This window comes from Furipterus horrens, unplaced genomic scaffold, assembly GCF_987537825.1.
Source record: "Furipterus horrens unplaced genomic scaffold, mFurHor1.1.pri manual_scaffold_11, whole genome shotgun sequence".
Classification (NCBI taxonomy): Eukaryota; Metazoa; Chordata; class Mammalia; order Chiroptera; family Furipteridae; genus Furipterus; species Furipterus horrens.
Genome location: NW_028327181.1, coordinates 81,818,686 through 81,845,181, shown reverse-complemented (window position 1 = coordinate 81,845,181; position 26,496 = coordinate 81,818,686). Strand labels below are relative to the sequence as shown.

The following is a 26,496-nucleotide window of genomic DNA, read 5'->3' as shown; positions in this document are numbered from 1 at the left end:
TGGCGAGGGGGCCGTAACTATGCGCGGCTCATTCCCGGGAAACCGGAACAAAGGTGGACTACAATACCCAGAAATTATGAGGGGAGGCTGTCCTAGGTCGGGGACCAGCACTCGTAAGCCCTGTGCGTTCGGCCGCGCTTTGAGGGCTGACTCTTTGAGACCCCGCGGATCGTATAGCAGGCTGGGAATTGTAGTTCGATGCTAGTTCAGGGTTTCGGCCGTGTAGGCTCCAAAATCCAAGGTTTGACCTCAGCTTTCCCTTGCTAGTTCCCGGGCCATAGGTGAGCCGTTATTGACTGCCGTTAAGGACCGTTACCATTCCCGGGTAAGTAAGAGAGCCTGAAAACCGCGGGTGTGACCCACCGGGAATCTGAATGCATCAGGCCTTCTTAGAGGGGCTTTCCTGCAAGAAACCAGGTTGCTTCATGGCCGCCTTCCTTAAGGCGTCACGAGAGGTGGTGGATTGTGGTGTGTGGAGCACTGATTCTGAGCCCGGAGACTTGACTGCCAGGTCAGGCCTTCCCTCTTCTGGACCTCCAGGTACCGTTCCGCGAAGCTCTTCCGCTCGCAGCGTCTCTTTCATTCTCCGCAGCAGCTTTACACAATTACTCTTAATTGAGCACTTATATACCAGGCTCTGTGGTAATGATTTCGAACTTCTTATTTAACCCTCTCAACAAGCCTAGAATATGGGCTCTAGTCCCTTGTATTCACAGATGAAGAAATGTGGCCCAGATTAGTTGGTAAATTGCAGTCACATAGCTAGTAAGCGGCAAAATCAGCATGTAAATCTTAATCTGTCGGCTCTTAGGCCCGCTTAATTCTTTACCACTACAAAAATTCCATTGTCTCATACGTCTACCCAAGGAAATCAGGCATTAGAAGGTAATTGCAACATCTTAATCTATTTTTAGCCTTGACCGAATGCTTCAATCTCTTGTATCTCACCCCGGTGATTGACTAATCACACTTGAGTTTTGTTTGGTTTTTTAGAAGCTTTATTCAGATGAATAGTTTGCAAACCATGGAAACACAGCTCCTGCTGGAAATCGAAAGTGCACTCTGATACACGTGAGTTTTGAGGAGAAAGTCCAAAGAGGTGGTTCCTGCTCCAAGAGATTTCCTAATCAGGTTGGGTTGTGGTGGGTGATGAGGGAAGGACAACTTCTTAACATCAGAGAACTCCTTGGCCAAAAAGGGAAGTGATCTTTGGATTTGGGAAACTTTCAACATGGTAAGAAGCAGTTCCCATCTAACTCAGGGAAACAAATAAAACAGAGCTAAATATTGTCAACTCTTAGTTTTTATATCAGTGGCAAGAGCAGAAGTAAATATGATCCAAATCAGATAATTCCCAATTATTCATATTTGACTTTGGAAGGCAGTCAAAGACACCTGCTCAGGCTGAGAGCTGTCACCTACGCTCATCTCTCCAGGGCCACCTTACCTGCAGCTTCAGGCGAGTGGAGGAGGTCAGAGATAATAATAGTAAAGCTTTACATGTGTTAGTTTCACTTGTTGTAGCTCATGTGACCTTGTGAAGTAGGTAGGGAAGGGGACTTGAAGAAAAGCACAGTGATACCTACTTGCAGAACCAGAACCCCCGTCTGGTATTCTAAATCCTAGCCTTGTATTTTATTTTCTCACAGATACACAGAGGTTAAGTGAAGGCTAACGAAACATGACCAAGGAAATCAAGGTCCTGGTTTCTGTGGACCCTGCCATTCTTGTAGTTCAAAGCTTAAGTAAGACATTCTGCCTTGCATTCCACTACAAATGGAGCAGTTTTTGCTCAGTGGAGAGCCTTTTCTGGGAGGTAGGCAGGCAGTATGAATATAACTGAAGTCAAAATGCAAATATAAGCCCCAAGTTCTGGAATCCAGCGCCTCCAAGAAGTTCAGAATTAGAAGGGATCTAAGAGGAGCTCTTATTCCCTTTTAGGATTTCTCAAGTTAGAATCCTCACGTAGATTTTGTAGGATCCATGATTTCTCTATAATAAAATTTAAATTTTATGTTTTTAAAAAGAAACTTGAGTATATGTAACATTTTTTTTAATGACCACTTGATAACAGAATATTACTGTATGTGATTTTGGTACCTAAGTTTATTTCTTATTTACAGTCACAATGCAATATAATGTTTCCTAATTTTTGTCTAGAAATGCTTTCTTGGAGTTCCAAGAGTTCTCATATTTGTTCTTCCTCACTCCCTTGTAAGAAACAGCTTTCCTCTTTCAGATAGCTCTCATTGGTGGAAAATTGGCCAAGTTCTGCCTTATGGAGTTATGCAGAAACATCTAATCCTGTGTCCTTCTAACTATTTTGTTACATATTCTACAATTAATATCTGGTTCCCTAAAATTCTTATTTTTCCAAGGTAAACATTCCCAGCTTTCTGAGCACCTCATTACACTAGAACGACAGAACTGAGTAACTGAGTATTCATAGAGGAAGTGGACAAACTGGAGTGGATAGTTTTTGGGGAGCAGGGGGGTTGGTAACCTCCCTACTGGGTGGTTTTTGTTTTTTTACATTTTATTTATTTACTTTTAGAGAGAGAAGAAGGGAGGGAGAAAGAGAGGGAGAGAAACATTAATGTGTTCGTGCCTCTTGTGAGCCCCCAACTGGGGATCTGGCCTGCAACCCAGGCATGTGCCCTGACGGAATCAAACCAGCAACCCTTTGGTTTGCAGGCCAGCGCTCAATCCCCTGAGCCACACCAGCCAGGGCTAGGGTGGATATTCTATGCTGAAGGTATGAAATTCCATCTGCCTGAGAGTAAGGTGCTTTTGAGGTACTACAGCAAGAATGATATAACTGGAGCTTAGAGTGTGAGGAGAATTTTGGAAGTTGAGGCTGGAGAGTAGTCAGGAGTCAGACCATGAAGGGATGTGGATGTCATGCTGAGAAGTTTGGGCTTTGTCCTGAAGACTCAGGAGCCACTGATGATTGTTAGCTGGGGACAGATACGACTGAATTTTTATTAGAGAAAGATGGTACTCTAGGGAGCCAACTGGATGTCCTAGAGAAGAGTTTTTCTCTGAAGAAGAAGTACAGGGCTGGTGGGCTCAATCATGAAATCAGGGATGGGGAGATGGTCTTAGACAGTTTCCCGTCGTACCTGGAGCTCATTTTCGGGAAGGATACCCTTCCTTCCTATGAGATCCCCTGACATATGAGCCTGGCGCACAGTGGGTCCAGCCTTCTGCTTGGTGCAATGGTATCTAAGAGAGTGTACCACGCATTCTCTACCCAGAAGGCACTTACAGTGAAATCCAGAAAACCAGACTCACTTGAATACAAAATATTGTAACAAGGCCTGACTGGGTATGATGAAATGAACTAGATAGGTAAGTTAATTGAAATTGGAAGCAGGGCGAGGGGTGCAGTTCTCTGGGGCATCATTGTTAGGAAAGGCTTCCTGGAGAAAGGAGACTGAATGTGGCCTTGCAGACAGATTAAATCCTGGACCCCCATTATAGTTTCTGAGGGCAGGCCCTATAGACCCATGCCTAAGCTTAAGTCACAGCTTTGCTTTTGTAAGCATTTTCTCCGACAAGACCCTGCCTTCTGTGAGGGCAGAGTACATACTGGATTTTCCTCATCCCTGTATCCCTTGGGCCAGCACACAATAGGCCCTTGATGTTTGTTGGATTAAGTTATGTATGAGTGAGTAAATGAGTGAATGGTGAGAAGGGGTAAAGCCTTAAGGGTGCAGAAATGCTGCAAGCAAAGGGCTCAGGCACACACTATAGGTTACCCCTTTTTGTACGATGCTTATTGCCCACAAAATGCACTAACACATGATCTTGTTTGATCCCTACCGTCAACTGTCTTGTTTGAGCAGGGCAGTTGTTGGTCCTGTTTTACAATGAGAAAACAATAAGTCCAATGATTTTCCCAAAATTTCACTGCTACTTAGTATGAGTTCAGACTTGAACCTGGTGTTTTAGCACAGTCTGGTGCAATAACTAAATTACCATCCTCCTTGGCCTTTCCCAAGGGTGAGCATGTGGTGAGACATGTCTGGGGTGATCAGAGGCCAAATTACAGAAGGCCTTAAGTTTCACGCTAAGGAGTTTGGACTTTATTTTTTAGTTGCTGACAACCTTTGGGAGTTTTATTTTTTTGAAGCTGTTTAATAAAGGATAAATATTAATGGTGTTTGTGAGGTATGGTATAAGTTTAATTGCACATTAATATTTATTTAAAATAAACATACCAAAAGTAAGTTTAATTTTAAGAACCAAGAGTCAAAGACCCAGGAGTCAAAGAAGTCATCTCTTATGGACTCAGGGTTGTTCATCACACGTAACTTGGGACAGCACTAGATTCCAGGCATCATGCTAGGTGCTAAGAACACAGAGGTGACCGAGATACACGTCATTGTCAGGATGAAGTGAGATTGTGTAAGCAGCTAGAACCAGCTCAAAGTTCATTGTTGCCATCCCGAATAATGGAGGACATGTGTTTGAGCTGAAAAAGCCCTGGTGGCATCACCTCTACTGCAATGGCAGAACTTCAGTGCTGCGGTGGTGCCTGGGCTGAAGCCCCTGCAGCAGGCCTGCAGTTGCATCTGAAACTGTGCTGTAGCCAGGCATAGCTGCTATTGTCAAATTGGACCACAAGGATGCCTACTTAGAAGACAAAACCCTCACCTGTACACCAATAGCTCACAATACTGTGAGGCAGTATCTGGGAAAAGCTGGGTCATCATCAGGGGTCTCCTGACAATATGCCTCATGAAGACTCTGATAATTTGGGGTGGGGGCAGGGCAGGAGTGTTCCTATCCCTATCAACTGCCATGGCTAGCCATGGTTACTGACGGGAATCTGAGTATCCCTCTGATATGCCTGGAGTAAGGAAAAGATTCAGAACCACACAGCTAGGTTATTTGTAAGCTAACCAGGAAGGGGACTGAGCCATTAGATCTGGTTCCATGGAATAGGTATTAGAATTGTTCTGCATGACGTCATGGATTATAACTAGGAAAGATCTAAGGGAGACCTTTTTGACAGGACTGGACTTTGAAGACAGCATGAAGCCGGCTCAAAAATCAGTGAGTGAGTTCCCTGACACTGGATGTATCCAAGTATAGACAGGAAAGATGATGTAGAGGGAGATTCAAACACTGAAAAGGTGTTTGGACCAAATGGGCCTTTTGATCATGAGATGCAATCCTATTTATTGGGAGGCGGCTGCCATTGCTATTGATGTCAAGGAGAAAGGTTTCAGTGACTGAAGTGATCAGAGACGTGAATGACTTCATTCCTCAGTGTACTGGATCCCTACTATGCTGGGCACTGGGGTTACTAAGGGTGAAGATAGAAATGATTCTTACCTTAAAGGAAGCAGAGCACAGAAATACAGTTTAGGGAGAGGGAAAGGAGTCAGAGCAGGAATTAAGGATCACCTACTGCATGTGAGGCACCATTAGATGATTTTTGTATAGTAGCCCCCCCTTAATTATGGGGGATAACTCCCAGTACTCCCAGTGAATGCCTGAAACTGAAGCTAGTACCAATCCCTCTGTATATTATGTTTTTTTACTATATATACATACCTTTTCACTTAAAGGAAACACTTCACAGCTTTTTGTTGTATCTGAATTGCCGACATCACTACTCTTGGGCTTTGGGGTCATTATTAAGTAGTTATTAAATATTATGGTGTCAAATGGGTACTAGATTTATCAGGGTGAGCACTTCATATGTTATGTAAATGTCTAATCATTTATATGGGTTATACTAATATATTGTACATAAACTAATTGAAAAATAAAAACTTATTTAAAAAATAAGTGAAAATCAGGTGACATCAACTACATGACAGATTTATAGAAAGCAAGAGTGAAGAAACATTTTTAAAAACTCAAAAAGTGTGAGCCAAGAATTTTAGTTTTAAACTTTTAAGAACTCAAGAAATTTTATATTCAAGAACTCTTGCTGAGGATTCTATTGGGGTCAAGTTTTGGCAAAATTACAGATAATGAAAAATGAGTAGGTTTAATTATAAATCTAAGACTGAAACAAACGTGGAGATAGGAGTTGAAGAACTTTCTCTGACAAAATAGAAATACAGCTTAGGTTGTGAGCAAAGGGGAAATGTAGAATAGGCTAAATTATTGGTGCACAGGTCATAGGTGGGAGTCAAAGGATATCATTTAAACTAGCAAACTGAATAGTAGAGACCTAAGTGGTAAGGATGCTGTGGAGTAAGAGCTGAGATCCTTAGGTATTCCACTGTAGACTATCTCAACTATCCTACTTGACGGCTTCACCTAAGCTTTCTCATGCTCTTTTAAACAGTTTAAATATCAGGCTCCATACTAGACAAACCTGAAACCTGATTAATTTTAACTTTAAATCCTAGCTCTAGAAATTTAGAAATCTCTCTCTATATATTCTCCTTAGAAATCTAGCCTTTCCCTGGGATAATCAGCAACCCCCTAGGCAGCAGAAGACAGTAGCCAGGATCTGACTAATGGTCACAAGGTCCAGACTTCTGGCAGGCTAAAGATAACATTTTGACCTAAATTATGTTTCAGCCCCTAAGCTTTGAAGTAGAATGACACCTTGCTACTTTACCGTGAAACCAGTAAGAGGAATACTGGAACAGATATCAGAACTGTCCTCAAGACCTGAAGGAATGATTTATTACCCTTACTTCACCTTTGACCAATCAGCTCCCAGCATGACCCCATACCCTAACCCGTGGTGCCTTGTGATTTTGTCCCATATAATTTGCAAGCTATATACCATTGGGGAGTTTTGGATTTTTGAGCATTAGCTTCCTGTTCTCCTGGGTGGTGCCATTTATAATAAAATAGCCAATATTTCTCCACTGCAAAAAAAAAAAAAAAAAAAAAGGGTTACCGGAACACAAGCACTGTGATACTGTGACAGTTGATCTGATACTCAGGTGGCTACTAAGTGACTTACAGGTGGATTGTGTGGATAAGCTGTAAAGGGATAATTAACTTGGGTGGGATGGAGCAAGACACATGAGATTTCATCACGTTACTCAAAGGCATGCAATTTAAAACTTATGAATTATTTACTAATATTTTCCAGACTGAGGTTGACCATGGGTATCTGAAACCATGGAAGCAAAACTGCGGATAAAGGGGGACTTAGGTATTTCCAATTTTTTCAAGAAGTGACACAGCGATTATTTGCACTTTATTACAGGAGACAGAATGAGAAGCTAAATGACCTGATAGGCTTCTATGAACAAAATTTGAGCTCTGCAGCCAACTGACTTTGTAAGACAGAGCGAACTTATTAATTTCTAAATATCAGTTTTCTCTTGTGTAAAATGGGGATGGTAACATCATCCATCTCAAGCCTGAGATTCAATGAGAGAATTCCTGCAGAGTACAGGATCTGTCAGGTAAAGGGTGCACAGTTAACTACCATAGCTTTCATTACTTTTGCCAGAGGCTGCACAGCCAATGACGGCCAGGCCTGAATTTGAAGCTAGTACCCTCCGAGTAGCCCCCTAGCTTCCCGCATGGGAAGGCTCTGGCTCCAAGGGAAGGATTGCACTAAGATCCACATCCTGGCCAATGCTCTTAGGCAGCTGTTACCGGCCACGCCCAGCTCCCCGGTCCCGCCCCTTCCGCTGATAGGACTTCCGGTGAGCGTGCTCCCGAAGCCCCGCCTGCCCACCCTTAGTCACTCAGTAAGCGTCTCTGAGATTGGAAGAGCGGCGGCGGCCCAGGCCGGGTCAGAGGCCCCGGGTATGTATCGCGCCGCGCGGGCCTGTGAGTGAAAGCGGGAAATGGGCGGGCCGGCGGGCGGCTCTGGCGGTTGCTTTGTTTTCTCCAGCGTTTAGGCCACCTGGCCTGTGTCCCGTTCCTGGGCCGGGCTCTGGGCGCGCAGAACCACAGCGCGAAGTGCACCAGTCGTGCTGCGTGGTGGGATCTCGAGTACGCGCCTTTTTTTCAAGCCTTGGTTTCACTTTACTGAGCACATACTGCGTAGCAGCCACTGGGTCGGACGCATCTACGGCTCACTGCCTTGGCAGCAACTCTGCTAATAAGCAAGGTGGTGTTTTCCCTGTTTCACAGCTGTGGAGAAAGGTTTACAAGTAGAAATCGACGGGAAACGTAGGCTCAAACCCAGTTTCAGCCCAAAGCCACTTTTAGAACTTTGTGGTCAGACCTAAATTTGATTTTTGAATCCAGTCTCTGTCGTTTCCTGTTCTGTGACTTTGGGTACCATTCCGACTCTGAATTTGCTCATCTGAAAAAATGAGAATGATACCTATCTCAGGGCGGATGGATGTAAAGTTCTGTGCTGGGTAGTTGCTGTTTTGCTGCGTGTTCACCTTCGCTTTTCTCTTCTCCCTGAGGCTAGGCTACTTGAAAAGTTTTAGTGAAGAATCCCCCCCATCCCCGACCTTGGCGGTCTTTGAATATGGGATGGGGAAGCTGAATAAATCAGATTGATTTGGCGGGGTGCAAACATAGGCCTGGAAAACGGTGAAATGCTGGAGAGAGCCGGCTGATGAATAGAAAGTGGACAGGCCAGTTTGGGTGGTTTTGTCTTAGCAGCGCCCTAAATTCCCACCAAATCCTCTTCTATCTTGAGCAGTTGGAATTTGCCCTGGATAAAATGTTTAAAGGGTTCAGAGCCTTTCCTCGCCTGTACCGTAATAAGAAAAGATTAGGGTGGTAGCTGAAGGCAGGCAAGCAGTGAGCTTAGCTTTGTTTTGAAAACTACCCACATTTCTAGGTAGCTAAAATTTTCCTCTGGAAGTTTTAGTAGTTGTGAAAGATATGATTTGTAGTTAATTGCAAATATTGACATTTTAAAAATGAATCTGTTACATCACGAATTTAAATCTTTAGTGGAATTCAATACCAGAGTGATATGATTTCTCTCATCCTTTGGAAAAAAAATACATGCACCAGTTTTTATTTAACAGTTGAAGTTTTACATTGTTCCTTTTTCACCCTTGAACTCATACTTCCACTTTATTTCCTCCACAGAATTTTTTGTAGTAAACTAGATTTTATGTTTGAAAGGCTTTGGTTTTGTCTTCCTACTAGCCTGCAACAAAAGTACATACAAAAATTAAAACATTTTTGAAATTGTGTCGTCATAATAAACATTTTCCTTAAGATTGAATTTTTAGAATTTAAAATACACAGTTGATCAAAACAAATATATTACTAGTTTTGATAATTGTTAAACATAAAAAGTTATGTATGAAGTGGTTCTCTCCATAAGCTGAGTGAAACTTCTTGTTTTAGTTCATGCATTCATCCGTATATATTTGCTAGAATCAGTACAACTTTTTTATTTCATGGCTGTAAGCATTGAAAAAGTTGGTTCATGTAAATAGATACACAGGAATTAAAGGCATTTTGCTGTGGCAGTATTACTCAATTCTTTGGACACCTTCTGAGTTATGGGCCAAAAAATCACAGTGATCTATCATTGAAATCATTTATTAACAACCTGTTAGCTGACAGTTCTTTTAGGTCCTTCTTTAACTGGATTGAAAGCAAAGGTTTGGAAACCACCTGACTCCACAGGAGAATTTATTACATAGTCACTATAGGCAGTCACAGTCTCATCATGAATACTGATGTTTTGAATTGTCCCTTTGTGGGGCCAGGGATGTTTTGCACTGTGGGACAAAGCACCTTAGTAAGATTTGCCATGGTTGAGCAAAGTTACGCCTTTTTTTGAAGCATAGATGGTGGGTGAGTGTGAATGGGTGGCCTGGGAAAGGAGACCCTACAGGCAAAAAACATGGCTGATCTGTTCCCATAGGAAGAAGGTGTGGAACTGAGTTGAAATTGATCCCTTTCAAACTGCATTTGTGCCCCTTGCAAAATCTTAATGTAATGCATCCCCTAGGGCTTCTCATTCCCCAGTGTGAAGACCATCTGGAACTACTGTGGGCAAATACCTAACTTCTTTTAACTTCCATTTCTTCACTTTTAGAATGCAAATAAATCAGAACTGACTTCATTAAGTTCTGTTGATCAAGTGGGATCAAGGATGTCCCTGACACTCCATTGGTGGCTGCTCTTAAGACTAGTTCCTGCCTGCAGGAACTAGGCACTCTGCCTCAGTTTCCTTCCTCATCTGTAAGCCCAAGATACTCTCAGCCCAGGGAACTGTGGGTGGGAAGTGATGTGAAAAGATTCTTCCGTGATTCTCGGAGTAGGTTTTCTAGACCATATACATCCTTATTGTAAAATAGTTAATGTTGAGTTCCTGCTTACCCATGAACTGGAAATTGCGCTCCATGCTTTATGTATTCAACAAATATCTTCTGAGGGCCTTCTACTTTCAGGCCCTGTTTTAAGCACGTTGGCTATAGCTGTGCCCAGATTCTAGAGAGAGAGGCAGATTACAATAAATAAACCCAGGTTCTCAATATGTTGGGTAGAGGGCAATTGATAAGTGCTGTGAAGAAAAGTGGAACAAAAGGAGAAAAGAGAGTGAAGCGGGGGCATTATTTTATATATTCAGGACAGTCTCTGATCAGGGGACAGTGGGGCAGAGAAGGGAGTTAGCCATGCAGTCCTCTGGGGAAAGACCTTTCCATGTGGAGGGAACAGCATGTCCACAGGCCCAAGGTGGGAGTATGCTTAGCATGGTCAAGAAGCAGTAAGCTGGCCAGTGTGTCGGGAGGGGCACAATCAAGGGGGAGAGTGGCAGGAGAGGCCTGCAGAGGAAACACCCACGTCTATCATGAACCCCCTGTAGGAAGGACTCTGTAAGGACTTAGCTTGTACTCTTAAGTGATATGGGAGCTATTAAAGGGTTTTGAGCATAGTGGTCACATGATCGGACTTATATTTTTAAAGGGTCACAGTAGCTTAGCTGCTGTATTATGAGTAGACTGTTGGGGAATAAAGGTGGCAGCAAGGAAATCACTCAGTGATCCAGAAGCAGGATGATGGTGGTAGGTGGAGCGGGGGTGTTCAGCCTGGCTGTGAAGGTGGGAAGCAGAGCTGGTGGGGCACCAATGGGTTGGATGAAGACTGTGAGGGTGGAGCCAGGAGGACACTCACGTTTTTGACCTGAGCAATTGAAAGGATGGAGGTATAGCTAGGGAAATGGAGTAGGCTTCAGAGACTGACATGTCACACACTGAGTTGCAGAAGATGAGGTGACCATGACATATGTTACCCCATTTAATCCTGACAAAACCCCTGTGAGTAGTCACTATTAATCCCATTTTATACGCAAGTTAACAGAAGTCCACAATGCTGGGGACAGAGCTGAGATGTCAGCCAAGGCCCCTATGACTTCAAAGTTCCTGAGAGAGAGCATTCTCTTTGATCCTTTTTCTGTGTAAATGCTGGCATAGAAGTCCAGTCCAAACATCCTCCCTGCTCACCTATAAAAGCTCCCTGGAGTAATGGTTTGTGCTTGTTGAGTGCTCAAGAAGAAAGACTTGTTCGTTCCCTCCCTCCCCCCCTTGGTGTGGGCAAGAGGAGAAGGGAGAGGTAGACTGATTGCCACCACCTTCAGATAATTGGCAGTCTGGAGAAGGTGGTGACTTAATAGACTTAGCAGACAAGAGGACTTGGACTCAGGTTTAAACAGCAACCTCTCACTCATAATACAAGATTAGGAGTGGGGAAAACCATAGTTAAAAATAGCACTTACTAGTTAACTGGGAAACAATATATTTTTGCAACCACTGCTTCCACAAGAAAATAATTGGGTCCCAAGACAGGAAGTGACTCGTATTCATGAGTGATTATATTGATCATTGGAGCAAAGTGGCTACATGCCCCGTTTGGAGTACAGTTCAAAGGAGAAGCACTTGGCTAGTCAGACATGCCCAGTATGAGATCCTGAGAGGCTGCAAAAGGAGGAGGAAATGAAGTTGCCGGCTAATGAGGGAGCCAGGTCCTGCTCCCACACAAGCAGGTGTGGGCTATTGACTGGGAGATGAAAAGCAATAGAACTCGCTTCCTGCTTAAGTCCGAGCTCTCCCAAGGGAAAGGAGAAAGAGTATCCATTCAAATATCAATTCCCTGTTCTATTGAACCCGATGGGTGTTTTGTTTGTTTCCTTTTCTTTTTTTTTCCAAGAGGGATTTACTAGCAGCAAGCAGCATGTTCTGAGGGGAAAAGGAGCAGACTGGAAGTTTGGTTCCAGCTTCCCCTTTGCCGCTGAGAATACCCCAAGTATTTCCCCTCCCCTTCCTTGGCCATTTAGTCATTCATTCTAGAATGGTTATCCCTTCCTTGGCCATTTAGTCATTCATTCTAGAATGGTTATCAAACACTCTCTCATAACTAATATGGAACATTGGTAGAGTGCTTAGCGTGTGCCAGGTACTATCCTAGGCACTTTACATGTATTCACTCGTTTATTTTTCACAGCAACTGAGAATAGGTGCCATTAGCTCCATTTTGCAGATGAAACTGAATTGAAAAAAGCAACTTAACCAATACCTCTCACCTGATAAGTGACAGACATTGGACACTGCTAGATGCTGGAGACAAAGGGATACAAAGTGGACAGAGCTGGTGGCCTCGAGGAGCTTATTTTATATAATTGTTGAAAATAGGGAAACAAATATTGTAACAGTACAAAGCACGATGGGTAAAAGGGAAAGAAGAGAAATGGACCTGTGAGGGGTGTGAGGGCCTGATTTTGGTTGGAGGGTGCAAGAGACTACCTTGAAAGTAGATCTGACTTGCTCGCTTGCTGCTTTTACATCCTCATCAGAGACCTTCCTGGTCCCTCATCTGAAACACTGATCCCCATCGCTCTTCATACTCTCCGCTACTTAGCACTGTCACAAATATGAGCACCTCCTGGTGCAAGATTGTAAGCTTTGTGGGGCTTTGTAGGGGGCAGGCACTCTTGTTTTGAACAGTTTCTGGTGCCTGACAGGTTGAAGGAATGAATGAAGAATACATCGACAGAAGTTAGCCGGATGGTGAGTGTAGAGGGCAGGGGGATCTGAGGAAGGAAAGAGCCTGCACCTTGGGGGACAGAAGGCAGGTGTATGATAAGCACAGGAATGATTAAGGGGGTGGAGGGGTTGACAATGGGAGTCACACGGGGCCTAGAGACCTCTGTGAGGGGCTATGAGGAGGAGAAAGAATACAGTGAAGGTTTTAAGTAGGAGAGTGACATAATCAGGCCCTTTAAGTCATGAGCATGGCTGCCTTGGGAGAAATAAGGCAGGGACTGGAGGGTCAGGTCACGGGAGGCTGCAGAGGTCTGCACGTGAGGTGTGGTGGCTTAGGTTAGCAGTTAGAACTCCACGGACAGTGCGCGGCAGGGGTGCTTTTTGTCTGGAAGCCTGTGCTGCAGTCCACCCTTACTCTCCCTAAGAAACACTGCCAGAGGAGGTTCTAAGAAAGACTCTTCTTCCCTGAAAAGATTTTCTTTGTCCTCTCCTGGCTATGGGGCCCAAGTGGTAAAACCTGAAAGGCAGTTTGGAGAGGCTCAGTGAGAGGGCCCACTATTTATGGAGCACAGTGGAATTGTGCTCCTCTTCACAGGCTGCAGACACCATGTCTCTGAGTCTAGTCCTTACCTTTCTTCACACCCTGCAACCTCGTCACGGACATGGCAAAGAAGGGGAAAGAAAGGATTGGAGGTGGCTCCCCTGGGACTGGAGCCCCACCTTGGCCGAGGAATCTCCGGCCTGGAGTTGGTTCTGGAATACAGTTTCCATTCCTCTTGCACTGGGTATTAGCTTTTCTTTCTTACCATGGGACTCGGTACTATCTGTCCAACTACAGCAAAGCCAGTTCTGTGAACAGCTTTGGGTGTTGAGGGGGAAGATTCCTGGGCCACCAAGATCATGTCTGTCTTCGGTTACTCCAGTGAGCACTTATTGACTGCTCTGGGAAGAGCCCTTTCAGAGAAGGCAGGCACCGGTGTGACTCACAGCCTCCCCCAGAGTGTTACAGAAACAGGGGAGTCCAAAAACAAACCCCAGAGTTTTCGCTGGGAGATAGGCAGCAGGAAGCAGCTTTCAGGATGCCCTTGCATGCCTGGAGCTAGTGGCTGGATACATTGTTGCAAAGATCCGCTTTACTTCCAAGACTCAGGAAGATGGGAGGGATCTTGGACTGTGGGCTGGTAGGGAAGAAGCAGACAGAGCCTATGTAGGGTTCTGTGAATGGTCAGAACTGTTTGCAACGCCCACCGCGTGAGAGGACACAGGGGGAGAGAGGAGGCAGGGAGGAAGAGAGAAGGAGCTGTGGACATTTTGGGCTGGCTCTGGCTCTAAGAGGCTCTCTCTGGCCCTCACGCCCTCACTTTCTGGCTCTTGTGGGCTCCCTCCATCTGGCTTGGAGCAGGGGTCTCCAGGCAGCTTTAAGAAGAGGCTCTTGCCAGGCTGCTTGGAGAAGGAGAGGCGATCCATGCGGTTTGCAGGAAGAAGGCAGTTTCCAAGGAGGCTGAGAATCCAGGCGGTCCTGCATTGAGAGCTGGAGGGCACCACAGCACAGAAAGTACCTCCCCAATCAGAACTGAGTGATTGGCAGCTACTGGTAAAGCTGAACTGTGCCTAGGAAGTGGGGAAACGGTGTTTCTGACTTTCCTAAGACTGACCAGGTCTGGGAGGGGGAGGCAGGACGTTGTGTAAATAAACAATTCTTTTCCTTTTCACCAAACTCTGGTATTCAAAGTTATAATTCTGGCGGCGGGCAATCGGGCCCCTAACTAAACAGCCCGTGGGTTCTGTTTCAATCGGAGCAGCCCAGAGGTTCTGTTACAAGAGGATCTGATGCTGGTATTAGCACTGGAGGTCCAGTCCCTCCCTCATTTACAGGTGTGGAGACTGAGGCTCAGGGAAGTGCAGCCGTTTGGGGCTAAGCTTACCCCAAACTTGCCGTGCTGGGCCAGGCTGGTGCGTACGCTTCCTGAAGGTAGTTTTGTAGCAGAGTTCAGAGACTAGGACCCAGGCCTCTCCACTTCAGTCCACAACGTTCCATTTTAGCAGTGGTTCTGGTGGTTGGCTGGCTGGGATGCTAGGTCCCACCCTAGATTCAGATTCAGTGGGTTGGGGTGGAGCCTGGGTTTCTGTTTCTAAAGTTTCTTAGGGGATTTGGATCAGAGCCAGGTTTAGGAGCTCCTCCATGTACATGGCGTGGAATAAGGAAAAATAGGCAGATTCTAGAGAAGATGACTTTTGAGCCAGAGCAAGAAAAGGATCATCAAAGGTTATAAAAGGTGGCTGCTTCTCCATGGGTGCCTCAGAAGGGACTGTAGGACAGGTTAGGGTGGGACTTAGAGGCAGCTTGGAACCTAAGCCTTTATTTTCCTCTTGATAAGCCTTGTGGGACAGTGGGCTCTTGCTGGTTTTAGCTTCCTCCCTGGGCAGATTTGTGAACAGACCTGTAAGTGGGTACACACACATATACACACCACCACCACTGGCCCAGGATGAGTACCATGTGACTACTTTTGCTCATCTGTCAGCGGGGCTTCATTTGTTACTGTCTGTCTCCAGTATTCCTGAGGGGCGAGACCTGTTTTCCTTTGATTGCTTGAGAGGTCCCTGGCATCATGCTGCAAAGCCTAGAGGAGCTCAGTCAGCAGTTAGTGAAGGACTGAGTTATGGAGGGGTTTGCTGGACAGGAACAGCTGTTACTTGCCCAGCCCCCTTTAAGCCGGGGCCCCTGGGCCTCCCTGGACCTGTACTCCTTCATCCCCTTGGCCTTCCTCACGGAGGCCCAGCAGCTGTTGGTCTGTTTCCACAGATGGTCATCCAAGGCACAGAGAAGGGAAGATACTCATTAGGTTACCCCACAAGCCTGGGACAGAGAGCTGAGCCTGGAATTTACCTCCGTGCCCTGTTCTCCGTAAGACCCCACCCTTATTCTGTTGAGGGAAAACACCATTGTGATCAAGAAATCATTTTTCTTTTGCTCTGAATTGATTTGCCTGTAGACAGATTCATTGTCCTTATTTTGTCATGTTCTAAAGGTAAATTAATTTTTATTCCCTGAGTACAGAAGGCAGGAATCTAGACTCAGATTTAGGAGCTTTATATTCCATCCCGGCTCCACTAGCAGCTGTGGCTCTGGGCAAGTGCCTTCCCCTCTTTGATCCTTCAGCTCTGCTGCTCTAAGTGAAGAGTCATAGAGCCCAAGCCATGTTACACAGCAGCACTGCCTGGGCACCTCCATCCCCAGGATTATGACTCAGTAGGTCTTGAGAGTGTCCTGGTTCTGTGGGTGAACAGGGGGTGAAATTTTAGCCACACGGCCTTCCAGGCCCTTTCAGCAAACTCTGGCAAAGCCCCACTGAACCATAACTGGTTTGCTTTTAAGAGGTTGGGGTCCTGCAGAGAACTGGCCTTTGCCCCTTTGCTCCTTCACAACCTATTCTCAAGTCCCACTCCCGTTGTCCCAGGTTGGTCGTCCGCAGAAGAGTAGCAGACTCATTGCTTTAGCGACAACAGGACAGAGTTGGAATTAAAACCCTGTTGTTGGAGGCCCTGGCCAGGTAGCTTAGTTGGTTGGAGCCTTGTCCTGAAGCTCAAGGGTTGCAGGTTTGATCCCCAGTCAGGACACACAAAGGAGTAAACCAGTAAATGCACCAATGAATGCACAAATGAATGGAACAATAAATCGATTTCTCTCTCTCTCTCAAACCAATATAAATAAATAAATAAATACTCTATTGCTGAATTCTCGATGTCAAGCTTAGTGGAGCAGATGATTTTTTTTTTTTTTAAGATGGAGGGAGACCACCTGGGGATGACTCCTTTCTCAGATTGAGAAGAAGTGGTTTAAGAATTTAGTTAGGTCTCTCCATTTGGATGATGAAGCTGGTGGATATTTTCGTCTCACTGTCCCTGGCTTCTCTGGGTGAGGGTGAGAGTGAGCCTGGGCAGATTGAAACTTTTAGGTCGGTACCCCTGCCGCTTTAAGCCACCCATCCATTCAGCTCACATCTGGGCAGCTGCCTCCCCCGTCACTTGGTGTATCCTCAGGGGAACAAGATCATTTCAGTATAAGCTCAAGCAAAGTGTAATTAGGACAGTAAATGCTCTTTAACATCAACAACAACAAAGTCCTATAACAGATTTCAAGGTCCTGGAGATGTGATTTGATGCTGAAGGGAGGATGGGAGGACCTGGCCTTCAATTTAATTTCTTTCAGTCTGAGAACAAAGTTCAAGACATGGTAACCCTGTTTACTCCAGATAATGCAACATTTTTAATCTGTTGTTAAATAGTCTTGAGGTTGCAGGAATGGGGACATAACTTCATGAAAGTTGTTTTTTTTTCTTGCAGTCTGACTGTAGCCCCCACAGTCCACCCCATATCTCCACCCTCACTTCCTTTACTGTATCAGGCTGTATACCAAGAACTTCTAAGCATTTTCTCGTTTAGCCTGCACAACAGCCTGTGAGGCAGAGTCAGTCATCCCCATTTTGTGGATGAGAAAACCGAGATTCAGAGAGGCAAGTGGCTTGCCTGGGGTTGCACAGCGTGTAAGCGTGGAACTGGGTTTGAAGAGGTCATGCTGCTGACCTTTGTGCTGTGCTGCTGCTCAATCTGTGAGCCGCCAATCACACCAAGCTCAGTTATCCCCGCCCCTGTCCAAGCCTGTTGTCCTTTCTTCACATTCCTTGGCAAGACCCATACTTCTCTAAACCTAAGGCTTAGTGGCCTCTGAACCACTGCTTGCCCTTGAGGCTCCCATCTGATCCACTTCTTGTTTGAGGAATCGGGATTACACATCCTCCTCTCAGGCAGTCCTAGTGCTGGGCTTAGGGTGAGCCAGGCAGGCCGTTCCTTCCCATGAGCCTCAGTGTCCCAGACTAGACAGTGGACGCTGAGGAGGGCAGTTGTTTCTGTGGACATCTGGAAAGTGCCTTGGGTTCAGCATAGAGGGACAGGTGTCCCATTCCTCCTGGAAGTGCCTGCGTCAGTTACTGCCATCTCCAGAAAGCACACTTTGCTTAACAGCGCCTGACCTTATCTCCTCAGCGCTGTGCTCAGTTTAGACTGTGTTAGTTTGCCTTCTTTTTGAGTGTTTTTAAAAGAATACTGGAGGCCTTTCCTGAAAGTTTTCTGTTTCAGGATGGACCTAGAGCTCCCCAAGCTCTGGCCTTGACTGCTGGTCAGGCTGTCTCCCTCCCCTTCCTTTCCCTTTGTCGCCCAGCACTGATCAGGCCTGCTTTTGTCCGACAGGCAGATCCTTCTGGCATTCCTCTGGTGGCCCATCCTGATTGGCTGAGCTTGCCCTACTCCAGTGACTAGCCGACTTCTGGGTCTCTAGTCTCACTGACCGACTGCCTTTTTCCTGGGAAGATGTTCCTGGTGGGCCTGACAGGGGGCATTGCCTCAGGCAAGAGCTCCGTGATCCAGGTGTTCCAGCAGCTGGGGTGTGCAGTGATTGATGTTGATGTCATCGCCCGCCATGGTGAGTTGGAGGGGTCCGCTTGTGGGATTATATGTGGCAGCTCCCCTGTGCTTCCGTTTTATAAGGTCTTCCTTATAAAGATGAGGCCACTTCACCTTTTCTACAAGGCCTTCCAAGGAGGGGAACACTTTCCTTTGATCCTGTCTGATGTCCTGCTCCTTGCCCCATGCCTGTCCTCTTGTTTTCTCTTTACTGCTGCCTCTTGTACATGTCTCCCCTCCTTCACTTCACCCCATGACCAACCTGAGGGACTCTGCAATTTGCTCTCTCCTTTAACTGCTTTCCCTGCCTTTGTTTTGTTTTCGTTTCAACTGAAAGAAGCACCCCTGGGTTCCTCCCTCATTTTCCTTCTAGTCACTTGGGGGTCCTCTGGCTGGCTAGGAGGCTCCAAAGAGTGACCCAGCCTTCTCATGCCACAGTTGTCCAGCCAGGATACCCTGCCCACCGGCGCATCGTGGAGGCCTTTGGCACTGAGGTCTTGTTGGAGAATGGTGACATTAATCGCAAGGTCCTGGGGGACCTGATATTTAACCAGCCTGACCGGCGACACCTGCTCAACACCATCACCCACCCTGAGATCCGCAAGGAAATGATGAAGGAGACCTTCAAGTACTTCCTTCGGGGTAAGACCCAAGACCTCGGACAGAGGTGGGCAAAGCCCTCTCCTTCCAGGGCTGGGGCACTTCTCCTTTGCAAAAAGGTTGGCTGGGGGTAGAAGGGGAGGTGGATAGCCAAGCTATAGAATTCACACTGTTTACAGGCACCCCACCCCCATGCAGAGTCCCATACCAGCCCCATAAGAAAGAAGCACATATCCCTCAACTCTTAAGGAGGTTGACAATTTAATGAGAAGAGACACTTGAGGCTTTTGAGCCATGATCCCCAGGAAGTAAGTTGCTTTTTCTAGTAGGGATGGGAATAATAACAGCTGATGAATAATGGAGTCATAAGACCTGAGTTATAAGTCCTGGCCCTCACAGTGTCTAGCTGTTTGACTTTGTCAGTGAGCCAACCCCTCTGCCTGTTTCCTTATATGCGTAGTGAGGCTAATAATACTGGCCTTGCAAAGCTGTTGGGGGGGGTGGGTAAGAGCCCACGTCAGTGATTGTGCATTACCCCACACATAGAAACCACAGTCAGTCAGATTTGGTGCTGGTTGAGCCACCCGGGAAAGTGAGTTTGCAGACGGGATGTTGGGGAGGGTCCAGGATGGCCAGGGCAGGTGGTGGAGGGGTTCTAAGTGGGGGATAGTCCTCTGAGGCTAGGGCTCAGTGGACAGTTAGCCTGGCTTGTGCGGAGACAATCAGGTGCCTTACCAGGACTGAAAGAAGGGGAGTGTTTGAAAAGCAGGGGTCTGTGGTCAGTTGGCAAGAACCTTCTGCAGCTATTGCTAGCCTTTCCCAAGCCATACGCCACAGTTCAAGTCCTGTTCCTCAAGATGGTATTGGGCAGAGGTGACCTAATACTGTCCATAATGGGGTCGGTCACCAGGAGGATTGGTTAGGAAGAGAGCAGTGGCTTGGGATCAGGTGAGAGGCTGGCCTAGGGCCCCTGCAGCCTTTGGCATATATGGCCTCCAGTCTGGGTCTCAGTGTTGAATGCCTAGCTGCTTTTCTCCCCAGTGCCAGTCATGATGCAGAGACTTTCCTTCATGGAGGGCAGGAGGAAGGCTTCTAGGTTTTCCTCTGGCTTTTGCACTGTGATCATGGCCAAACCCCTTATTTTTTCGGGTGTCAAGTTCTCATATACAGAGTGGGGAACCCTACCCTGCTCTGGCCAGAACCTTCCTCCAGAAGGAAAGGGATGACTTCATAGACATCCGTGGTGCTCACCCTCCTCCCACTCCCCCAGCTCTGGCCAGGGTGGGAGCTGGTCCAGGCATCCTACCTGCTGGACCAGCTTTTGCTTTGCCTCTCAGCACCTTGCCTGAGGCCTCCCTCCTCCCTCAAGGAGAGTCTCTAGATTCTTTCTTTGTCTTGCCTCTTGTGTCTGTGCCAGAATCACCCCCTGCCCCCTACCCAGGAGCAAAGCCTTCTGCCTTTCATTCCTGCCCTTCTGCATTCTCTCCCAGGCCAGTTGCAAATACATCTGCAGGGCTTTGAGGCAACAGTGGCTTTGCCCTTATGAAATTAAGCATCAGATAATGTCACCACTCCAAAGTTCTCCCGCAGTGTCACCCACCCAGCCTCCCCTCTCTCCAAGCACCACCACTTATTTAAAAGCCAGAAAGCTTTTTTCAGCTCGATAAGGTGAAAAATGGGGATGACAGCTGTGGCTTTTACAGTCCCAGTTTTTCCCTGATGACTATAACAAATACAACTGTCAGAGTTGGTATAATCAAACGTCAGATAAGATCACCAGCTGTTGGGGAGGTCTCTGTGTAGGCAGACTGATGTCTTAATAGAGTGAGGATAGTTTGCAGAGCTTATCAAGGGGGGATGTGACAGCTGAATAGCCCTTTGCCGGTGAACCAAAGAGCTGGCCCCAAGCTCCCAAGAGGGGCTGAGCAGAAAGGACAGTGAGGGCAGAGGAAGGGATGGGAGCAGAGCAGGAAAGAGATAAGAGGCCCAGAGAGAATCTGGCCCTGGCCCCTGTTCCAAGTTGGGAGGGGAGTCGGGGTGGGGGTGCTGCATCGGCTACATGACTTTATTCATTTAATCCTTCCCATCTTCCTGTGAAATAGGTAGTCTTTTCATTCATTTACACAGGTGAGGTTTATTATGGGGCCCAAGTCACACAGGAAGCAAATGGGGAGCTACAAACCCAGGCATGTCATCAGAGTTCATTCTCTTAACCCCTCATGCAACTGAAGGCTTCCTGAGCAACAGATCCTGGGGAGCAGGAAACCCAGCAGCTTGTGTTGTCACCTCTGTTCCCTGCATCACCCTGAGCGCCAGTTTCACTATAACACTCTTGGAATTGGTGTGCAGTGTGTCTGGTTCTGTGGTTCGAAGTGTTTGCAGCGGGACACCATTTACACCAGGCAGGGGTCTCGAGGCAGAAGCGGTGCTCAGTCCTTCCGCTTACTGCTCCTGGACCCCTGCCAGCTTTATTACACCTACAGAGGGGTCGCTGGCATAAGGAGAACTAGGAGTGGAGCCCACAGTATTTCTGGACGGGCAGCCTAAGGATGTGCCCACTCACAGTGGGTGAGGGTGCTGCCCTTGACTGGCCTTGGCTTATAATGGGAGGACCAGCTAGTGCTTCTACCCCATTGGAGTTAGTTTAGCATTAGTCATAACTACTGCAGCACCTCCAGACCTGTCCCTGCAATCCCAGGCGGGAGGTCTGCCTCTGATGCTAAGAAGCAGCCTCTTTCCTCTTAGGGCTGTTGCTGTCACCCCCATGTGAGTCTCTCATGGAGAGTTGGTAGAGATAGCCATACAGGACTCTTTAGCAGGGAGTCAGGCTTGGACCCGGCTCTTGAGGGAGAACCTTTATTTACTTATTTTTAAAACAACAAAGGTGGGTGAAGTAGGGCAGAAAGGGCCCCGTTCACTCCTGGAAACTCGGTCCCAGTCTCCTACAATTTTGGCTGTGTCATTTCCCTGCTCAGAAATAACAACTCTTTGGGTTCAAGGTCAAGGGGGACTCAGTACTTTGTGCCTACCCTGATCATCTTGTCAGTTTTGCCTCACACTACGCAAGGCCTCCACTGCAGCCAGAGCAATAGGACCCCACTGTTCCTTGTCATTTGCTGTCCCCCATTCCTGGGAATTCTTACTTTTGCCCACTCATTTTCAAGTATCAGAAGTCCTACCTGCTTTGCAAGGCCAGTACAAATGACATTTCTTCTACAAGGTCTTACCTGCTCACACAGTCAAAATGACTTTCTGCAGCATTCTGCTCTGAATGGCACTGGAATTATGCCTGTCCTTGGAGGGTCTCCCCCTCTGCTGGGGAGCTTTCAGTGATAGGAGAGAGAGGCTTCAACTCTGTTCCCGTGCCTAACACATAGTTAGTCCTCACTGTGGACTTGCACACTTAACCTTGTGGCTTTCCTGGCTTTTTCTCCAGGATACCGCTATGTGATTCTGGATATCCCCCTGCTGTTTGAGACCAAGAAACTGCTTAAGTACATGAAGCACACGGTAGTGGTATACTGGTGAGTTTCTGGCGTTGTCTGGCTTCACAGGTTGGAAAGGAGGCAGGTACCTGAGAAATAGCCCACATCACTGTGCCCTCTCCCCACAGGGCAGCCAGGAAGCACAGGGGGTTGGGGCAGCAGTACCCAGAGCCCACAGAATCCAACTCCTGTGTCTGGTCCAGATAAGCCCCCAGGTAGGTGTGGAAAGGGATGACCCCCAGGCTTCTCTAGTGCTTGGGAAGGGCTCCCCCTGCTGGCTGTTGGAGGCATTTCAGCCCAGACGCCAGGCCCTGTCCTGGGCTCCCATGTTGTATCCACTGGATCCCTTCACCCTCCTCTAGCACTTCTTAGCTTTCCAAACAGCTCCACACTTACTACTTCACTGAACTTACCTTTCAGCAGGAGGTATCCAGGTCATTCATTGGTTGATACTTCTGAGTCATGAAGGAGAAAACTTGGGGGTGGGGCAAGGGAGAGGTGACAGAATTTGTCCAGGGTCTCCCGTTGGCAACACCTATGGATGGAAAGTTGCAGGGACAGAACTGTCAGAGCCCAGCTAAGGAAGGAACTTTGTTCTCAGAGTCCCCAAGGATATGAAGCAAACCAGAATCCAGGTTTGACAAACAGAGGAGGATCAAACTGTCAGAAAATGAGTCACAGCCCCAGTGTAGATGAGTGTCTGCCTCCCGGAAACTTCCTGGATGCCACCCACAAATACAGCAGACACAGAGGTGGGCACTTGGCTCTGCAAGTATTTTGGGCACTGGGTGGCTCCCAGGAGACTAGTGCATGGGAGGTTTCTGGCACACTGGAGACAGGGCCTAGAGTGCTCAGTGCCCTAAGTGTTACTCTGCCCTCCCCACCCCCGCCCCCCACCATAAACTGTTGATTTAAACCCCGTCTGGCCCTGGCTGGTGGGGCTCATTTGGTTGGAATGTCATCCCTTAGACCAAAAGGTTGCAGGTTTGGTCCCTGATTAGGACATGTACAAGAAGGCAACCACATTGGTGTCTCTCCCTCCCCATCTCTCTCTCCCCTTCCCCCCTTCCCCTCTCTCTCTCCCTCCCCATCTGTCTCTAAAAGCAATTTAAAAATGTTCTCAGGTGAGGATTTAAAAAAAAAAAAAATACCATCCGAGTTTGCTGAGCCTGGCATAGAGACCCAGGCTTTCTGATAGCTCCTGCTTGGGCCCATGTCTCCCATCTCAACCTGCAACCTGTCTGAGTTCCTTGTCCCCTGTTTGTGAAAGACTATTAACTGAGGCCAAGCAAACTCCATGAAGACCTGGAATTCTCTTTGCATTGGAGTCTTAAGAATCTTAATGCAATTGAAACTTTGTACCAAGGGGTCCAGAAAAAAAAATTGGATCTTGAGTGCAGGTAAGAAAACAGAAGGAAAGAGATTGCATCTGCATCACCAGGTGACTCCATGCCTACCCTTGCCACCTTCCTCTTTTTGCACTTTACCTTGACGTTAGTCTATTTTCTAAGTGCAAAGATAGCTATGGCTCCTGGCAGATACGTGGAGCTTTGTAGATTCTGTCCATTCTCCAGGAGATCCTCAGCCCCACTCACCAGCCAAAGAACGTTTGCCAAAGTCCTGGTTGCTATACTTGCCCCACTTTTGGCACATGTGGGTATATGACTTGAGAGAGATGCCAGAGATATGAATGAGTGGTAACGTATTTGCTTTTCATAAAAAAGATCTACACTCTGCAAAAATGAGGTTCCCCTCGTGGACTCCTTTAACTGTTACACTACCCCTGATGCATTTGAAATAATACAGGGTATTTACTAAAGCATGATTATACCAAAACGTGATAATTCACATTTTTGAGGAATGTGCCAATTGTGGAATAAATGATAAAAATCTCATTACCATAAATAGCATAAACTAGCTGCATGGGACTATTTCTGAGCCCCAGGAAGAACCAATGGAGCACTCTGCCTGCAGTCTGGGAGGCCCTCTGGTCTAGGCCACACCTTCTGAAGAACATGCTCTCGGGTGGCCCTATACCATCTCCATTCTCTCACCCCAATTTTCCAAGCCGCAGACCTGAGATATTCCTAAGGTTGGATATAGTTCTTGTTCTCAGCTAGGCAGGGATTGGCGCATGACCTTGACAGTACACTGTTCCCATAACAAAGGAAATCAGAAGTCCTTACTTTTTTTTCAAGGCCATTACTAATGCCATTTCTTCTGAAAAGTCTCCCTTGATCATCTAGCCATAAATGATTTTCTGCAGCATTTTGTTCTGAATGGAATTGAAACTGAACTAGCTAGTGTTCAGATTATGTCTGTCCTTAGAAGGTCTGTTTTTATATCCCAAGAGGCCTTTGGGTATAGGCCACACCTAAGAGAGGACCAATTGCAGTGATCTATTATTCCATCTTATAACTAGGAAATCTCAGTCCTTGTGGCAAAGCAGAGAGGTCCCCAATGGCAGAAAGCAGCTGCTGCCACCTTCTCCCCTTGTTCCCATTGAGGGGCTTAGGTAGTGACGGAGCTAGAGGGATGTTAGAGATGACCCTATTCCAGAGCACAGTTCCTTTGTAGCCAAAGACGGCAGGCAGTTTCAAGAGGAAGGACTCAGGTGGTAATATCAGAGTGGGCCAAAGAGGTATCATTTGAATGTCCTTTGGGATTGGGAGCCTGGGGGTTGCTAATGTGCTGTGAGCTCTTTATCCTGTCCCAAGGACTGAGGGTATCCAATTCTCAAGTCCTTGCTTCACTAGAAGCATCTTAGGGCTTACCTGTCCCTCTTCCTTGGTGGCATCAATCACAGCAGCCACCATTTCAGCATGGTCCTTTTGCTCTAAAGATGCAGGAGTGAGAGTGGGGAGGATGGAGAGGGTCTTTGTGTTGGCCCACGAATCTGTGAGGCTGCAGGCCCGGGCTCCCTGGGGAAGTGCGGGAAGCATTCAACTGGTAGGCACAGGCCTTTCGGTAAATGTCATCCACCCAGGGATCCAGATGTAGCTGATTCCAGGTGATCAAATCCTCTTGTCTTATAACTGGGAAGACTCAGGTTTGGTGGCAAAGCAGAGAGTTCCCAGATGGCAGAAAGCAGCTTTTGCAGCCTTTCCCCCTTATATTAAGCCCATCATGCTACCAGGGTCCTCACAGTAGGGTGAGGTGGGGAGAGCCTGTGAGAGAGCTTCCAGGCTTTCCTCCCTGGCTGTGGGATCCTAAATTGACTTGAGAGAGAGGGCTGGCCACCCCTGTAACTTGCTAGGGCAGAGGAGGGTGGGGCCTACAAAGCCTGATAGCCCTTTTGCCCTGTCCTTAGTGACCGGGATACACAGCTGGCGCGGCTGATGCGGCGGAACAACCTGAACCGCGAGGACGCAGAGGCTCGGATCAATGCCCAGCTGCCCCTGAAGGAGAAAGCCCGCATGGCCCGCCACGTTCTAGACAACTCAGGCGAGTGGAGTATCACCAAACGCCAGGTCATCCTTTTGCACTCCGAGCTGGAGCGCTCTCTGGAGTACCTGCCGCTGAGGCTCGGGGTCCTCACAGGTCTGGCTGGCATTGCCAGCCTCTTCTACTTGCTCACCCGCTACCTCCTCCCTTCCCCCTAGCTGGGCACTGCAAGGCAGGAGGCCCAGGCCTCGATCTCCTTGGAGGCTGAAGCTAGGTAACAAATGCATCCTGTTTTCCTGTTTCCAGCCCCTTCAACACACTCTCTGTCTCTGTCTGTCTCTGTGTCTCTCTGTCTCTCTCTCTCTGTCTCTCTCTGTCTCTCTCTCTCTGTCTCTCTCTCTGTCTGTCTCTCTCTCTCTCTCTCTCTCTCTCTCTCTCTCTCTCTCTCTCTCTGTCTCTCTGTCTCTCTCTCTCAGCTGGAGTCCTGCACTGGGCTGAGCCCTTCGTTGGGATACATTCTCTTTGAGGCAAAGAAACAGCCCTCTGTCAGTAGATATTCCTTCCCACCTTCCTCAGGACCCCTCCCTCTGGAACCATCTACAGAACAGTGTCCACAATGAGACATGAAAGCAATTGTGGGAAACTGTTATACATGGGTG

At 47.2% G+C, this 26,496-nt stretch overlaps 1 protein-coding gene across 3 annotated transcripts; it reads left to right on the top strand.

Moving 5' to 3' along the window:
- The first annotated feature begins 187 nt into the window (after window positions 1-187).
- On the top strand, window positions 188-26,174 carry DCAKD (dephospho-CoA kinase domain containing). 3 transcript variants are annotated; one of them, XM_090292283.1, is made up of 5 exons: window positions 188-325; window positions 18,156-18,387; window positions 18,807-19,010; window positions 22,405-22,492; window positions 25,764-26,174. In XM_090292283.1, the coding sequence occupies exons 2-5, from the start codon at window positions 18,276-18,278 to the stop codon at window positions 26,053-26,055; spliced, it is 696 nt and encodes a 231-aa protein (XP_090148409.1). In that variant the 5' UTR covers window positions 188-325; window positions 18,156-18,275; the 3' UTR covers window positions 26,056-26,174. The 3 variants fall into 3 exon arrangements, with proteins under 3 accessions (XP_090148409.1, XP_090148410.1, XP_090148408.1); XM_090292284.1 differs by lacking the exon at window positions 188-325 and adding an exon at window positions 7,651-7,743 and having other exon boundaries at window positions 18,160-18,387; XM_090292282.1 differs by lacking the exon at window positions 188-325 and adding an exon at window positions 7,651-7,743.
- The last annotated feature ends 322 nt before the right edge of the window (window positions 26,175-26,496 follow it).